The 16415-nt window shown below is 59.8% G+C and overlaps 1 protein-coding gene and 1 long non-coding RNA gene across 2 annotated transcripts; one reads left to right on the top strand and one right to left on the bottom strand.

Annotated features, from left to right (window-relative positions):
- Positions 1-220: 220 nt before the first annotated feature.
- On the bottom strand, positions 221-16372 carry EFHD2 (EF-hand domain family member D2). The gene is made up of 4 exons (XM_040462007.1): positions 16062-16372; positions 4220-4367; positions 2852-2986; positions 221-1963 (listed from the first exon to the last, which is right to left on the bottom strand). Exons 1-4 carry the CDS (start codon positions 16370-16372, stop codon positions 1832-1834), a joined length of 726 nt encoding a protein of 241 aa, XP_040317941.1. The 3' UTR covers positions 221-1831.
- On the top strand, positions 10126-12995 carry LOC121021581 (uncharacterized). The gene is made up of 3 exons (XR_005786593.1): positions 10126-10234; positions 11718-11840; positions 12925-12995. It is a non-coding gene; the product is annotated as an uncharacterized LOC121021581 (long non-coding RNA).
- Positions 16373-16415: the final 43 nt, after the last annotated feature.

The raw sequence follows: 16415 nt of genomic DNA, 5'->3' as shown, positions 1-16415 counted from the left end.
ATACATACATACATATATGAGCTACGGCATTTAGAGCAGCCCCTGGTGATAGGGGGTGGGCGTCCCTCAACCTCCATTAGGAAGACTCTCCTCCCTGGTCCCTGATGTGACATGGGGGCCACCTGAGCGCGCACTGCCCCAGCACCCAGGTGACTTGGTCCCCTTCCTTCCCTTCCCAGCCCCTCCCCTCTTCCACCAACCAACAAAAACCACACACACGTAAGAATATAGAATTTTATCTTATTTTAGTTAAAAAAAATAATTGTACCACCAAATGAAAAAGTAGCTTTCTTTGGGGGAAGGTGAGAAGGGAGGGAAAAAACAAAAGCGAGGAGCCGAAGGAAAAGAACTTTTTATAGTCATCTGTATAAACACATCCGCTAAGGCAAACGCAATTCAGGACCAAGGCTGCCGCACTGGGGTCAGCACCTCCTAATTTCTGCAGATTCTAAGGCCAAAAAAATAAAACCTCTGCAAATCCAACAGTTCTGTGGACTCTTGGGGGGCATTTTACTAAAATAAAGAGTTGTCATGTTTAAAAAGCAGTGACGTTGTCATGACACACACCGAAAGTTGCATAACCGTGGCCTCGGTGGCCATTCACGTGTTTGGACTGGTGACGGGCACAGTTTCACGACACGGCAACGGACACACACACTCACACGCACACACGGAAGTGAGCACACCGGGAGCTGCGCAGGACCGGGCTGGTGGCACAGGCTTGGCCGCAGCCCATCTGGGGATGGGCACAGGGAGGGCCGGGGTCCCCATGCTTCCTCAGGGGGTGGGGGTGACGGGACGGGTCCCATCGCTGGTGACAGGGCGGTGCACATCGCATGGGGAAGGATGGCGTGAAAGGACCGAGCCAGGCCCCTGCTCCCCGCCGCCTGGTCCGTGCAAACCACTCAAAGCACTTCCCGGACGCCTCCCGGAGCACAGAGCCCAACACTAGTTTCCTTCCCAGTGAAGGGGCCAATCCCTCCTCCTCACCCTGCTCTTTCCAGAGCCCCTGGGCCCCTCGGGCTGTTCCAGGGAGACCAGGGGGTGGCGTTTCTGCCCCCAGAGCCTTCCCTGCCCGCGATCCACGGCTTGGCCGGTGGAGTGTGGGCCCGTGAGGTAGATGGGCACAGCTGCCCCCTCACCCTGCCTGGCGGGGCCCCAGAGGGCCGGGGTCTCCGTGTGAGCACGGGGTGCCAGGGCCTGGGTCCCTTCGCCGAAAGAGAAGCGCCCTCCCCTCTGGCAGAGAGAGGAGGCAGGGGCTGGAGGAACGGCTGTCGGCTATCGGGGGGCGGGAAGCCCTCGTGTCTCTGATCAGCCCCTTGGGTCGTGCTCTGCTCCAGAGCGCCTCCCCGAGGTGCAGGGCCCCCCGGGGGGCAGTGTGGCCTGTAGGCTAAGGGCAGGAGGCCTCTGGGAAGGGAGGAGGAGAGTGTGTGGAGGGCAGGCACCTGGGGCAGGGAGGACCCTAGGGCCAGGAGCTGGGCTCGGGCCACTGCAATGCTGGAGCAGGCAGAGGGACAGCCGGGGGCGGGGGGGGGGGGGGGGGCGATCGACGCGCAGGAATCGCCAGGGAGGGCTGGGCCAGGCGAGGAGCCAGCACTGGTGTCGCGGCCTCGGGAACAGCGGGGGCGGGCGGGGGGGGGAGCGGGGGAGGCAGGGCCGCCTTGGACACCCCTCCGCTGGCTCCGTTCACAGACGTTTTTAGGTTTGAAGTATGGTCCCTTCGGATGGAGCCCGGGATGCAGGCCTGGCCTCCGGTCTGCCTGCCTCTGCGGCCCGTGCCGGGCGCCGGGGGCCGGGGGCCGGGGCCGAGCGGTCAGGCCGCAGCCCCTTGCTACTTGAAGGTGGACTGCAGCTCCTTGAAGGCCGCCTTCCGCTGCTTCATCTCCTCCGCCTGCTTCTTCCTTTCCTCCTGCTCTGCCTTGATCTCCTCCTCGAAGCGGCTGGACACGTTGATGGCCTGGACCTGCAGCCGAGCGGGGACGAGGTGGGTCAGGCAGGGCGGGAGAGGGATCTGCCCCCAGGTGTCCCGCCGGCCCACGCCTGGCTCGCACCGGCTCTGGCCCTGGGCCTCAGTTTCTCCATTCAGAGCCTGCTGCCCGACAACCGGCCTCGTGGATTCACCGAGCGGGGTGGAAGCTCGAACGTACGTTCGGTGGCCACCGCCTAGTGTTAAGTCCCGCAAGGGGGGGGCTTTCGATGCTGCTCTTCGGGCTTCCCGTCCCGAGAAGCCCGGATGCACACCTGTTCCCACTGACGATCCCTGAAATGGCCCATCAACCCCAGAAGCACAGAGGGAGGTGGGAGGTGACCTTCGGAAGGAATGTTCTTAGCTAACATGGGAAGAGAGTGAAACTAGGGACGGCGGAGACTCCAGGAGCCCTACTTGTTCTCTCCAGCTGAGCATGTGCTGCACGGGGATGTGCTCTGCACGGGGACGGCCTCTGGGGCCCACACCCGCTCCAGGCCAGGGGAGGCCCGTGAGCTGGGCCTGCGCTGCTGTCTCCTGGGCCCAGCGTTCAAGGACAGGTCGGCCAGGGGCAGCACAAAGGGGTCCATGTCCACTCTTCAAGAGTCTACGCCCTTCACCTGCCCGGGGGCCAGGGAGACAGAGGAGAAGCTGGCAGGGCCGACAGCCTGGCTGGAAGGGGACAGAAGCCAGGAGTGCCGTGGGCCTCGCGCGGTCCGGCCCGGGCGTCAGTGCTCCGCTCCTCAGCGGGGACAGGAAGGACGAGCACCGAGCCTCGTGCTAACGCGGGTCCCGTCGCACCCCGGCCACCCCTCTCCTCGTGCCGGGGTCGGGGGACCCCCACCCCCTACCCCCCCGAGCCCCGCACATCCTCTGGTTCCTCACCTTGGCCTCAAAGAAGCTCTTGGCCCCCTTGACGCCCTCGGTGGAGACATCGATCTCGGAGAGGCGGGCGAGCACGTGCAGCCCGCTGTCCTCCTGTAACTCCCCAGCCGCTGCCTTGCGGAAAATCAGGAGGAACTGCGGAAGGGAAAAGGCACGAGGTGTCAGGGAGGGGCACGGGGCCAGAGGTCTGGGCTCTCCCCCTCCATGTTCTGGGCCCCTACATCTCTGGGCCTCAGCTTGCCCACCTGTACAATGGGAGGCAAGGTGACACATCTCGCGCTCTCCCGGGATCCGGGGCTACTGCAGGCCTGTTTGCCCATGTTCAGATCCCACGAAGAGCCCCAAGCTACCCCGTACCATTGTCTCACTGCTCCTCAAACTAATCTGCTCAGAAGTTCCATTTACTAGGGGCGCCTGGGGGGCTCAGTCAGTTAAGCAGCTGACTCTTCATTTCAGCTCAGGTCATGATCTCAGGACTCACGAGTTCGAGACCCGCGTCGGGCTCTGCACTGACAGGGCGGAGCCTGCTTGGGATTCTCTCTCTCTCCCTCTCTCTCTGCCCCTCCCCTGCGCTCTCTCTCAAAATAAATAAGTAAACTTAAAAAAAAAAAAAAAAAAGCTCCACGCACTGAGTCCTGAAAGTATACGATTGTGACCATTTTACAGACTGAGGCAGACTCAGAGGCAAGGAAAAAACTTGCCCCCAAATCTCAGCGGCAGAAAGTGACAAAAGAAGGTTCTGAACCCGTGTCCTGCCTCCATCATCTTGCACTGCCTGCACCTTCCTCCCTGGACTCGTCCTCCCACTACCGTTCTCTTGTCCTGCCTCCTCTATGCTTCTTGCCAGTTCTCCGAAGGAGGCCGCCCCTGTCCTTCGGCCTGGGCTGCCTGCGGTCCAGTGCTGCTGTTATCTGGCTGGGAGCCTCCATTGCCTCCTCCAGAGAACAGGCTTGCCCATGACTCCTGTCCCAGAGTGAGAACCCAGTGAGATCCAGGGTGTGAAGTCACCCAGCGCAGAGCCTGGCCCCTCTCGGACCACAGTCGTGTCACTTCCTCCATCTGTCCCCCTCTTCTCCTGCGTCACGGCACTCTGCCATTTCACTCCCTGGGAATCTCCCCTTCTGTGCTCCAGGGCCCTTGGAGCACAAGGCCTTTCTCTGGACTTCCAAAGCTGCACCCAGGGTCAGAAGTCACTCCGTAAGTGCTTACTACATGAAGGAATGGATGTCCCTCCTTCTCACTTCAGGCACCTCAGGATCCCCACGGTGGCCGCTCTAGGATCCCCACCGGAGCGTCCCTCAGCCAACCATGAGCCATTCAACGGTCGAGCACAAGCCCCCCAGTCGTCCACGTGGGGAGCAGACTTACCTCCCGGAAGCTGAGCTTGCTGTCAAAGTCCTCATCCACCTCCTTGATCATGTTTTTCAGGCCCAGGTGGGTCTGCGGAGCCCCGAGCTTCTCCATCATCAGCTTCAGCTCCATCAGGTCAATGAAGCCGTCCCGGCCGGCGTCGTACCTGTGGGAGGGACGAGAGAGGCCAGGGACGTCCTGACACCTCAGACTTGACCGGTCAGAGCATCACAGGCTGGGCTGCAAGGAGCCTGTCATCCTATCCATTGCAGCTGGAATGGGCTCCGGGTCTGTGGCTTCCGCTTGGTTATCTCTGATGACGAGGGACTCCCTACACGGCCCGCAGCCTCTTACGTGTCGAACACTGTGGCTGAAGCCACAGCCTCCCTGCACTGAATGTGACGTGAACCAGCAGGGAGAAAGAATTCATGATTCCACGGGGTATGGACTGCGGGGGGGGGGGGGGTGGACTTTGACATTATCTCCAGGGTCAGCCTAGCACCTCTACCAGCGCTCGAGGGACATCTTGGCCCCATCTCTCCCCCACTCCTGCCCCAACTCAGGAGAGGCAGAAGGTACCACATGTCACAGGGCAGGGCCGGAGGTCACAGGAGGGAGGTCCACTTCTAGTTTTCTGGGAGGTGGCCTGGGGTGAGTTCAGGGAACAGTCTGTGCAGTGAGTGGTGGGGACATGGCTGGGTGGCTGGAAAGGGCTGGAACACTGATAAGGTGATAAAAGCGTGCCTGCACATTTCAGGTCTGTTTTCTTCCACCAAAGGTCCAGGAGACGCAGGGACAGAGTGTGTGTGTGTGTGTGTGTGTGTGTGTGTGTGTGTGTGTGTGTTGTCTAAACACCTCTCTTGACTGGCCTCCCTGTGGCAAGCGCCTGGGTCAGAGATGGCCTCCCGGCCCGGTCCCCTGGCCGGGGAGGTGCCTTGAGTGCAGAATATATCACAGCATGACGGATGTGGGCACTGTTTGCCCAGCCTAGCCATGCCCTCTTATCAGGCTAACCAAACACTTGCCCGGACCGCCTCCTGGCGGGGGCTGGGAAGAGAGTGGTCTCAGGGCTAAAATGGGCCTTCTGAGCCTAAAGAAACCTTGCGTAGTCCCCAGGCCTCAAGCTGGCTGGGTGAGTGTTGGTGACGGTAGAGTGACATTGAGGGGCTGAGCTGCAGAAACCCGTGTCCTGGTCTGAGAGTTCTACGTCCACACTTCATTTCTGTGCCTTCTTCAGGGCTCCCCAGTCCCCGTCCCCCAACTCTAGTTATATATAAGCTTCACATGACCTTGAACAACTAGTAGAAACCACTTTTTGACGTCGGTCTTTGGGCCGGGAACTTTACTGTACTTAAGCCCGGTAAGAACCGTATTATATAAATGGAGGCTCAGAGAGGTTAAGTGACCTGACCAAGGTCCCAGAGCAGTAAAGGAAAGGAGTGGAAGCCCAGCTCATAAACAGGCTCATAAAGCTGCACATTCGCTCCGTGCCCGGCCCGCTTCCATGTGCCCTGGGGCTACGCAGCAGGGTGTATGTGCAGGGGGTATAAATAGTTCACACACGAGTCAGTGGCTGGGAGTGATGCAGCACAGGGGAGGCTCTGGGAACCCTGCAGGGAACGCAGGTCCTGAGGCCTCTGTCCCCTGCCCTGCAGGGGTGGGAGGGGGGGCTGGAGCTGGGGGCAGATGGGCCAGAGGTCTCTGCGGGCGAGGCTGACGCAAGAGGATGTGGTAGAGGGCTGTGGGCCTCAGGAGGGTCAGGCAGGCCTACAGTCCCAGGCTCCAGTTCAAGCTGGAGGGGCCCTGTGGGGGGCATGGCAGAGGCCCCTCTTCCCGTCTTTGGAGTCGGGTAAGGGGCCGCTGCCTGAAACCCCGTGACATGCTGTGGACGGCGGCCTGGGGCGGGGGTCAGTCTTTCCTGGGGCAAGACACATGGGCGCTGCTGTTCAGGAGAACAAAACCCCACCGCTTTCTGGACGGCAGTGAAAAGTCAGCAATGACACGTCAGGGCTGGGGACAGACTGCCTGGGCTCTGGCAGGCCTGCCTCTCGAGCCTCCGGCCAAGGCGTGATGGGGACTCTCTTGCAGGGGCACCGTGAGGACTGACCGAGCTCATACATGCCAAGCGCCCAGCACAGTGCCTGGCACGTGGAGCTGACTCCAGAAATGGGATCCAGTTGCCTTTATTAAGCTCCTACTATGTGCGAGGCATTTCTTTACAGCTTCTGTGCTCAGCAGTCCCGGAGGGTCAGGATTACTTCCCCATGTGACTGACCAGGGAATGGGGATTGTAGGGGTGAGGGCACCGGCTCGGAAACCAGCTGGCCAGGGACTCACACCCCATCCCTGTGGTTCCCACACTCTTCTCCGCCGGCCCCCCTGCACCCCCTGAGCGCCGCCTTTATTTACCGCTCACGTGTACGGATCTCTCCTGCAGCTGGGGGGTGGCTCAGTGTCAGAGGAAGTGCAGACAACGTGTCTGAACTTGGACAGAGACTTGGACTCTGTATTTCTTGGTTTCTGGCAGCTCCCAGGCCTGGCTGGGCTGCGGCTTGAACCACTGCCTGCATCAATCAAAGGTCAATCAATGACTGGGTCTGGGCTCTATCCCGGGCAGGCTCTGAGTCCCAAGGGGACAATGCAGGGGCTGGCCATATGCCAGCGGATCAATCACCAAGAGGAGGTGACAGAGGTCAGGTGCTAGGTGGGAGTTGCGTCCCCCCAAGGAGGAGACACTGGGGGGAGGCTGTTACCATGAGGCTGTTACCATGAGGCTTGGAGGGAGCAGGCAGAGATCATGTGCCCTGGGCTCTGAGGTGGGTGGCCTTTGGGTCACTGGATCAAGCAGGTGCCAGGGTGAATGTGACTGAAGATGGCCTTGAAGGTTCTGTGTCCACATCAACTGTGCTGAGACTGACTGGGGTCCAAACCCCAGATCTGCCGCTTGGCTGGCTGGCTGACCCTGGTTAAATCACCTGACCCCCCCCCCCCCCCCCCCCAATTTTCCCATTTAGATCATGGAACTCAAAGGACCCATCTCAGGACAAAGGCACAGATTAAAAGAGACAATCCACGTAGATTCCTAGCACAGAGCCTGGCCCATGGTAAGCACTTAATTAGCACAAACGGTCAATAATGACGGTAATAATAATAGAAACATTGTTATTACTACCCACCTTTAGGATTAAAGATTAAATGAGATGATGAACATAAAATGCCTAGTACATAACAGGCATTAGAGCCTGCTAATTTCGTTGGAACAGTGGCCACTGAGAACTTTTTGTGTGCCAGATACTACATTAAGTGCTTTGCACACACAACATAAAAACGGTGCTGATAAGAATGAAAACGGCAAAGAAATACGGGGGCTTCTCCCTTGGGCGCCCGTCCTGATGGCGCATGGCTGTGACGAAATGCTTGCTGCAGAGTGTTCTGGAGGCAGGGGGTGGGCAAGATGGTCTGGGGCCGCCCCCAGCATCTCCCCCTCCTCTGAGGCTCCCACGACTCCCCCCACGAGGCCCGATTCCCAGACCCCACCATTTGGGGAGGTGGACAGACAGCAGGACAGCCGTTTGCTCCCTCGCCGGCTAGAGAGGGGGGGGGAGCCCCAGCCCTGGGTTACTCTGTCCTTCCTCTCACAGGAAGGAAGGGACAAGGGGAGGGGGCTGTCACTGTGCCACCAGCAGGTGGATGACTGGCAACACAGGAGACACTCCCTGGCTGGGGAGACCCTCTCATCCATCACTCTCTCCCTGAGCTGGAACTGAGGGTGCAGGTGGCTCAGAGGGATCAGGGCAAGAGAGGCAGCACAGCCTGGTCTATCTGCTTCGTGATATGTGGGGGAAATTGGGGCCCAGAGTAGGCAGCAACCAGCCCAGGGTCCCACAGCGGGTGGACTGCAGGGTCCCCAAAGCCAAAGGCTTTCCTTCTTCCCGCCTGTCTGCGTCCTTCTCCTTCCTGGTCCCAGAGAGGGTCCCGAATTCTCAAGCTTGCAGGGCTGGGGGACGCGGGGTTGAGAGCCCGGCCTGGGGCCTGCCTGGGAGGGCCAATTCTATCGGGCAGGACTGGCAACAAAGCTCGCGGGCTGGGAGCTCAGCGCTTTTCTGCACAACCGGAGGGAGGCTGCGGGCCCTGGCACCGTGCCCACATTCCTACCCGCCTCCCCCTGAATAGTTCTCGGCGGGCAGGGCTCGGCAGCTGCCGCCCCGGATGCTGGTGACAAAATCCCTCCCATCTACCCTGGAGCACGAGAGCGGAGTAGACGGCCACCGCCCAGACTTTGCCTCGTTGCACCCTTGCACGGAGCAGGTCCCGCCCGGCCGGAGTTATGGCAGCGGGCAGCGGCTGGCTCTTACAGTGTGCGTCCCTGCTTCCTAACAATATTATCCTTAGTGGCTACTCTTTGCCGAGCACTTACTAAGCGCCAGGCACAACGCCAAGTGTTCCGTATCAGACCCTCACAAGAACCCTGCGAAGCTGGCATGACTATCCCTCCATTACAGACGAGGAGACAGAGGCTCAGGGAGGAAGCCACTTGGCCAAAGCCCTGGTTGACAAGGACACGGCTGGGATCCGAACCCCGATCTGACGAAACACACATGCTTTTAGCTGCCATGTTATGTCCCGATGCTCACACACCTTGTACGAGAGAATCTCGGGCGGGGAGGGATACTGGAGGTGACTCATTCAGCCGTTCGTGAAGGTCAGATTCCTCACGCGGTTTTCCTGCTCGGGTCTTGGAATATCTCTGGGCACAGGAAGCTCCCTACTTCACTCAGGGCAGCCCATATCGGCTCTGGAACGGTCTATCGGAAGGTGGTTCCTCCCGCACGAGCCTCCCCATCCACCAGCTGTGCTGCGCAGTCTGATGGCAGAATGAGGGGGAAGGTGGGAGCACGGGAGACCTCAAATTTGTCCCTTTGCTTCCTATCCCAGGCCTTTGTGGGTGGCTCCTCGGCCCACGGGGGTCCCCAGGAGGACAATCAGCTGGGGAGGGTGGTGTCTGTGGGCCAACGATCCCCCAGGCCCACCTGGCTTTGGTCTCGGCATTCACAGGCCTGGTCCACCCCCAGTGGCTCCTAGGCCTCTACACACTTTGCCCCATGAAGTGGGAAGACAGGTCCCTTGGGGCAGGAAAGTCCTGGACAACAGAAAAACTCGGGCTTTGCTCGCTGTCACAGCCAGCAGGCCCTGCCCACCTCCCTCTGCAGGTGGCCACCCACATGCTCGATGACAGCTGCTCGGCCCTGCCCGTGGGGTCCTGCGTGCCCCCGCCCCCAGACTGCCTGACTCATGAGGGGAAAGCCCGGCCACTCACCACTTCCTCCAGCCCTATCTACAGAATTGGACACTCGATCTGTTGCCATGTCAGCCAAGGAGAGGGTGTGAGGGCGTGAGGGTGTGTACGTGCGTGTGGACGAGTGCACGAATGCTGCTCATGGCTCTCCCGTAGCTTTTTAGTGGACCAGGCAGCAGCCCCCCAGGCTGACGGCCATCTGCGGGGGGCTCTCAGGGCTTGGGACCTGCTAACCTTGGGTTCAAGCACAGCACGCTGAGCCCCGTCTCCCCGGGCTTGTAACGTCAGCGGTGGGTGTCCTGCCAGTAATTCCTGCACTGCCTCCTTCCTGCCGGCTCTTAACGCTTATTGTTACATCAGTGATTGCACCGAACATTCACTGAGCGTCTAACACAGGCTCGTGTTTATTATTTAACTTCCTCCTTCCCTTAGCTGCTCAGACTTGCCTTCCCTGTAGGAAAATCTTAGGCCAGTGGCAGAAGTCCCCTGTGGGCGGCCTAGTGCTTCTTACACTTGAGCGTTAGGACGCAGATTCTGATCCGGTAGACCCGGGGTGGAACCTGGGCAACCACACTTCTAACGAGCTGCCCTTTCCGGGTCCCATGGGAGCGAGGGACTTGGAGTCGGACAGACCCCAGTTCACACGCTGTCCCCACTCCTTACTAGCTGTGTGACTCTGGACGGGCCACGCATGGAACCTCTGTGGGACCCAGGCTTCTCGTTTGTGAAAATAGTAGGTAGTTTGTGAAAATAGCAGGTATGATCTCACCGGCTGTCATAAAAGGACTAAACAAGAGGCAAAATGCCCAGGAGGGAGGGGGCCGACAGTGGCCACGGTCTTAGTCACATGAGGGTCTCCACACAGCTCTAGCTGCCCCCGTCTGGCATGGGACTCTGGCTTCTCTGCAGCCCTTGAAAAGCGGAAGTCAGCCAAGGAGAGGGCTGCTCGGCAGTCAGAGGGAACTCGGCTGCCAGGAGGGAGTGGGGACTGTCCCTGCTGAGGTCTCAGAGCGACTTGGCCTTGTCTCCTGCCTCCGGCTGGCCTGGCTTTGCTAAAGGGCCTCCCCTGAGGCAGCAGGGCCTGGTGCCTCACTGCTGAAGCCAGGCCTTGGACCCAGAGGGTACAGACAGACGGACAGACAGGAGAAGGCAGTCAGGAAGGTGCAAACCAAAGGGGAACCAAAAGTCCCCAGGCGGGGGAGGGGAGCAGTGACTCAGAAGCGGAAGGGAAGTAGGAACAGCAGAGGGTGAGCACCAAGTTCAAGAAATCCTCCCTCCCCAGGGGTGGGGCATCTTCCCAGAAAGCCGGGCTCCTGGCTGCTACCGGTGGAAGGACCTAACCTCTGTACCCACCCTCCCCCCGCAGAGGCCCTGAGAGCCCCCTCCAGCTCCCATCCATACACACAGTCCTCTTTTGGTCTCTGGGGCTCCCCGCAGGCAGACCTGCTTCCAATCCTGCCCCTGCCACTTATGATTACCTTGGATAAGTGACTCAACCTTCTTGAGCCTCAGTTTCCTCACCTGGCAAATGGGGATAACGATACTACCCACCTCACTGTGCTGTCGTTCAGATTCAATTCAATCCCTGAAATATACACACAGGCTCCTCTGGGAACAACTGGACTCGGTGTCTCCATTTAATGAGGAGAGGGCGTGGAGGCAGGGGGCTGGCTGCGGAGAGGGCATCACCATGGCATCTCTCATGAGAGCGTTTGGTCCTCATGGTAGGAATAAATGGAAACTTCAATTTCTAGCCCCCGGGGCCCATCCTCTCTACTACCGTTGTTCATGAGACTAAGCTTCCTGACGGCAGGAACTTTATTCTTCCCTGGATTGTCTAGAACTTGCACACAGCAGAAACTTAATACAAGACGTGTTTGATGAATGCTCAAACGAAGGGCTTTTATGTTTTTCCACAGCATCTATGTTTTTAACAGCCTACAGGCGGGACATGATGGTGGACTCTTTACAAAGAGTCAGGACTTTTTAAGCTGCATCCTCTGAACTTTATCAGGTAGGGTCCCTAGCCCAGGGGGAAACTGAGGCTGAGAAGCTGAGCACCCTTTGCCCCGAGCCACGCAGCTGCACAGATGGGCGCTGGAGTCCCAGTTCTGAATCCCTCCAGAGTGTCGCTTGCTCTCTCCTTTTTCTCTGCCACCTGCCTTCCACGTAATTAAGTGATAATGAATTCATTTCCCTACTTTTTGTTATTTACGAAAGCCGCACGTAGCTGTCGATCAGAGCGTCTGTTCAGCAAGAGAAAAGGCAGGGGGTCTCATGCCGGGTCCCCATCACTCCGGCCCACAGCGTGAGGTTGTCGGTGGCCCGGCAGCTCTACGTGCGGTAAGTGGAGGCAGCCGACAGCTTTTGTGCAGCGACCTCCACACCTGCATAGACAACCACCGCCAGGGCTGGGGTTGTGGGTGACAGGAACAGTACTTACTCTGTGCCAAGCACCGGGTGAAGGACTTCACAACTGCCCTGTGAGCTGGGTGCCAGTACTCTCCCTGTTTTTAGGGTGACGGACGGAGGCCCGGAAGGTTTAGGTGCCTTGTCCCAGGCCCACAGCTGGGATTCAAACCCAGGACCACAGACCCCGAAGGCCCTGCTCTGAACGACTGTGCCTCATACCATCTTTCAGGAAGGACACCGGGGGACGTGCCGTGAGGCACAGGGTCTGAGGGGACATGTGGAGGAGGAGCAAATGGAGAAGAGGGGAGGCAGAGGCGTCCAGAAGGAGAGGGAAGCCTGCCTCTCTGACGCAAGGAGGGGTCATGAGACACAGCCTCTGGGGACGAGGCTGGCCAAGCAGGGAACTAGGGCATCTTCCTCAGATTCCACGGCAGGTTCAGAATTACATGGCTGCCTCCCTCTTGGGCAGGTCTCGACTCACGAAACCCCACAGAGCCTCGTGCAGGCTGCTGCTGGCCCAGAGGTGGGCCCCCTTGAGGCTCTGTGGGGTCATACCATTCCCTCTTTGGCTGGAAGGTTCCAGAAACAGCCCTGGATGGATGGGCAGAGACAGAGGTGGGGAGAGGGGTTAGAGGTGCTGGGGCAGCCTGAGGCCGCCTGGGGAGGGAGGACTGAACATCCAGGCTCCACGGACGCGGGGACCTCCACGAGCTGGGCACCAGGCCAGCCCTCTACAGGCATCACCTCCTCGCAGCCCCGACCGAGAAGCAGGGACCATCCTCCTTAGTGTACAGACCAGGGTGCTCTGGTTCAGCCACCGAAAACTTCCCTGTGATCCCAAGCGAACCACCACACCTTTCTGGGTCTCAGTTTCCTTTTCTGTAAAGTGGGGGGAAAGGCTGGAGTCCACCCTCGAGGTGTCTCTCCCAGCCGGCACCTGCACAGCTGGGTCGTGAGGTCAGAGGCAGACTGCCTCCCTCAATCTCCTTGACTCTCCTTCTGTCTCCCTCCTCAGGAAGTATCCAGCTAATAAGTGGATGAACCGGAAGGCCCTGGGAGGCAGTCTGTCATCCAGAAGGGTTCAGGACCTCTCAGAAAGAAGGAGGTCATTGCTGAGTACAGACTGCTCCTTTTACAGATGGGAAGACTCGCGCCCAGCGAGGGCAGAGCCAGGAGGACTCAAGACCAGGCTTTCCAGCTCCTGCCTCCCCAGGAAGGCCAGCCCCCGGTTCCTTATGACCTATCTCTTGCCCTCAGCTCTGGTGAATAGCTTCCAGGAGGGCGGGGCAACCCTGCTCCCTGCCAGGGAGCTAGAGACCAGGGTGGAAGTCTCTCAGCAGGGTCCTGTTTGGACCCAGGAGGCTGCAGCCCCACCAGGACAGCAGAAGCAGAACAGGGGTTTTGTCCTTCCCGACAGCCTGTGTGTCGGCTGTTCCCGGCCGGGACTCAGCTGGGCTCAGCTGGGCTCGGCTGGCTGGCACAGAGAAGCCTTGTTTCCTTGAATACAAAACCGGCAGCTTTCTCTCTCCCCGCCAGGGCCCCCCCACCACTGCGGGCGGCACTTCCTTCCCTAGAAGGGCAGCTCCCTGGCCCCTTCCTGCCCCCTACACCGGCGGTCAGTCGTGCCAAGAGCTGGTTTGCAGGGGTGTTGCGAGGGCTTAAGTTCCCCCCTAACTTCATCAACATCAACCTTGTCAAACTAACACCCAAAAGCAGCCTCTCTAGCAAGTGAGTTTGTCTGCAAATGCAGCTTCAAGGCCATTGCTCTGGTCACGCGCCCTTCTGATCAAGCCGCAGCCTCCCAGGTCCCAGATCATTTTGGGGGTGCATGGGTTCTCCCAAACAGCTCCGTCCTTTTTTTTTTTTTTTTCTGGCGGGGTGTAGGAATGCTGTGGAAGCCCAAGAGGAGGAGGATTCTGGGAGAGAGACAGGGACGGTGGTGGGTCCACAAGGTGGAAAATCAGCCACGCACATGGAAGGGGGTGTTGGCGAAGTGCATTTTCCCACACGGAAGCAGATGTTTGTGATGGAAAACCCAGAAGGAGGAACGTGGTTTTTAGAGTCATAGACCTGAGTTCAGATCCTGGCTCCCTCATTTTCTAGCTGTGTGGTCTCGGCAAGTTATTTAACTCTTCCGTGCCCAGACTGCTCAGCTGTGCCACGGTGGTGATAGTCCTAGTCGTGGGGATGCTGGGTGGAATCGAGGAGTTAGTACCTGGCCACTATTGACACAGGGATCATGGCTGCATTTAAACGATCTCCCCCCCCCCCCCCCCGAACTCCCTGCCCCCAAGGCAGGGGGCAGGCTCAACAGGGAAATTCCAGACAGTGAAGCTATCTATACCTAGCCCTGGGCTCAAGGAGCTTTCTATCAGTTTGGGTTGGAATCCTGGAAATCCTGCTCTCCAGATGGTGCCAGTCTTTGGCGGGGAAGAAACTTTAGAAGAACTCCCGACAAAGACCCTGGAGTCAAAGAAGCAGGATCCTCAGGGCCCGGAGGAGGGTTAAGGACTCAGTCCCCCGCCCCAGGCTGACCCTTGGAGAAGTATGGGGCTCTCAGCCATCCAGGTCTGGGAAACAAAGCCCTCTTCCCCTGTGTTGGGGCCAAAGGCAGAAGCAGCAGCAGCATCGAGAAGTGGGAAAGAGCCTTTCTCAAGCTGTAGGGGTTGCAAAACACCCTGTTCCTGGGCTTCCTGCTTGGGTGCACAGCCCGATCCTGCCCTGCCAAGGTGTGCCAGCACCTCTCCACTCCAGACCATATCCTGGGCTGTTCCCCCACCAGAAAAGGGGCTGGGCAACAACAGGTGGGGAAGGGTACCAAAGGGAAGGGGGCTGAGCGCTTTCACAACACTCTACCCCTAGCGCCCCCCCCCCCCCCCCCCCCCCCACTGTGGTTGTGAAGAGGTTGACTGTCCGTCTCAGTCCCAACTGGATGTTCTCAGGGATGGACCAGAAGGGGACCATTTAGTCCCTTCACAGAGGTTTTAAGTGGTTTTTTTGGGGGGGGTGGGGTGGGGAGGGCTGAGCCGCAGGCCTGGGAGTGCCTGTTCAATCTGCTAAGGGCACAATGTGTGGAATTAGAGGAAAAGGGAGGGGTGAGAACAACCAGGCAAATTAGATACGGAGGTATGGGGTGTCAGAACCCCATGAAGGAGGGAAGAGGGAACATAGTGGGGGAAGGGGGGAGACACGGGGGCTTCTGACAGATTGGGGGGGGCAGTGACTGCAAAGCTGCTGGGGAGGGCTTAGGGCAAGAGGAGGGAGGGACAGTGTGTGGAGGGAGGAGGGGACCCAGCCCTGAAGGGAGGATGGGAAGGGGTGGTGCATACCTGCAGAGTAGGGGGCAGGGATGGAGGGGTCTCTCCCTGGGGAGACCACCCAAGGGTCAAGGACAGGGGCCCTGGATAGCAGGGTGGATGGGGTTGGGGTGAGAAGGTCTGAAGGGTCTTTGATGACAGTTTGCTACCAGATGCTGAATAATTGGAGGGGAAGGGGGGGGTGCCCCTGCCCAGAACCCATGTTGAGGGGCATATGAGATAAGCAGAGGAAATGAAAGGACCCCGATGAAAACAATGTGTATGGCAAGGGGTGAAGGGACCGGTAACGTTTGTTGGGGCGCTGGGGGTGTGTAGAGGGGGGTGTTTTTGACCAGGGGGTGGGGGTGGGGAATTCGAGTCGCTAGGGAGAGGGAAAGGGGGGCCACGGGGTCTTCAAATCGCAGTGTGCGCGGGTGTCTGGTGAGAAGCTTCACTAACTGGGCAGGGGTCCTAGGCCAGAGACCCAGAGTCTTCGGACTCATGTGTATGGTGGTAGTGGGGGGCTCGAGGGGACTCGGGATTACCCAGGAGAGCCGCACGGTCCCCACACCGAGTGCGCGCGTCAGGTGTCCTGGGGACCGCGTCACCATGAGGAGGGGGTCGCGTGCCAGGGCCTGGGGGTCGCCAGACTCACACGCGCGGTGGGGAGGAGGTCCTGAAGCCTCGTGATTAAATGAAAGGGGCCGCGGGGTCGCCACCCCTGGTGTGTCGGGGTTCGGGGGCGCAGAGCTGGCGGCAGGGGGTCCCGCGCGGCGCAGGGTTCGGGGGTCTGGGGCCCAAGGCCGGCGCGCGGGGTGGGTGGGTGGGTAGGGGGCCGGGTCGGGCGGGCACTCACTGCTTGAACATCTTCTCCATGTCCTTGATCTGCTTCCTGGAGAACTCCTTGAACTCGGTGTAGGGGTTGAAGACGCGGCGGCTGGGCGACTGGGGCTCGCCGATGCCCTGGTTGAGGTCGGCGCGCCGCAGTAGCTTGGCGCTCAGCTCGCCGTCCGCGCTGCCCAGCGCCTCGGCCGCCTCGTCGGGCGCCCCGGCCGCAGCCGCCGCCGCCGCCCCGTTCAGCCCGGGCTGCTCCGGGGCCTCGGCGCCGCCCTCGCCCTCCATCTGCAGCCGCCGGCTCAGCTTGCTGGCCAGCTCGTCCGTGGCCATGGTGGCCCGCTCGGCGTCCGCCTGGGCCCGGCCCCTGCTCGCC

The sequence above is a fragment of the Herpailurus yagouaroundi genome, unplaced genomic scaffold, assembly GCF_014898765.1.
Source record: "Herpailurus yagouaroundi ecotype Mexico unplaced genomic scaffold, PumYag 77, whole genome shotgun sequence".
In the NCBI taxonomy this organism is placed as follows: Eukaryota; Metazoa; Chordata; class Mammalia; order Carnivora; family Felidae; genus Herpailurus; species Herpailurus yagouaroundi.
This window is presented reverse-complemented; position numbering and strand designations above follow the sequence as displayed.

What these genes read in the sequence shown, in the direction of transcription:
- EFHD2 (XM_040462007.1), bottom strand. Translation starts at nt 16,372, where the DNA reads ATGGCCACGGACGAGCTGGCCAGCAAGCTGAGCCGGCGGCTGCAGATG. An exon ending in ATGGAGAAGATGTTCAAGCA is followed by an intron (nt 4,368 to 16,061) that starts GTGAGTGCCCGC and finishes TCCCTCCCACAG; the next exon opens with GTACGACGCCGGCCGGGACG. An exon ending in AGAGCTTCTTTGAGGCCAAG is followed by an intron (nt 1,964 to 2,851) that starts GTGAGGAACCAG and finishes GCTCGGCTGCAG; the next exon opens with GTCCAGGCCATCAACGTGTC.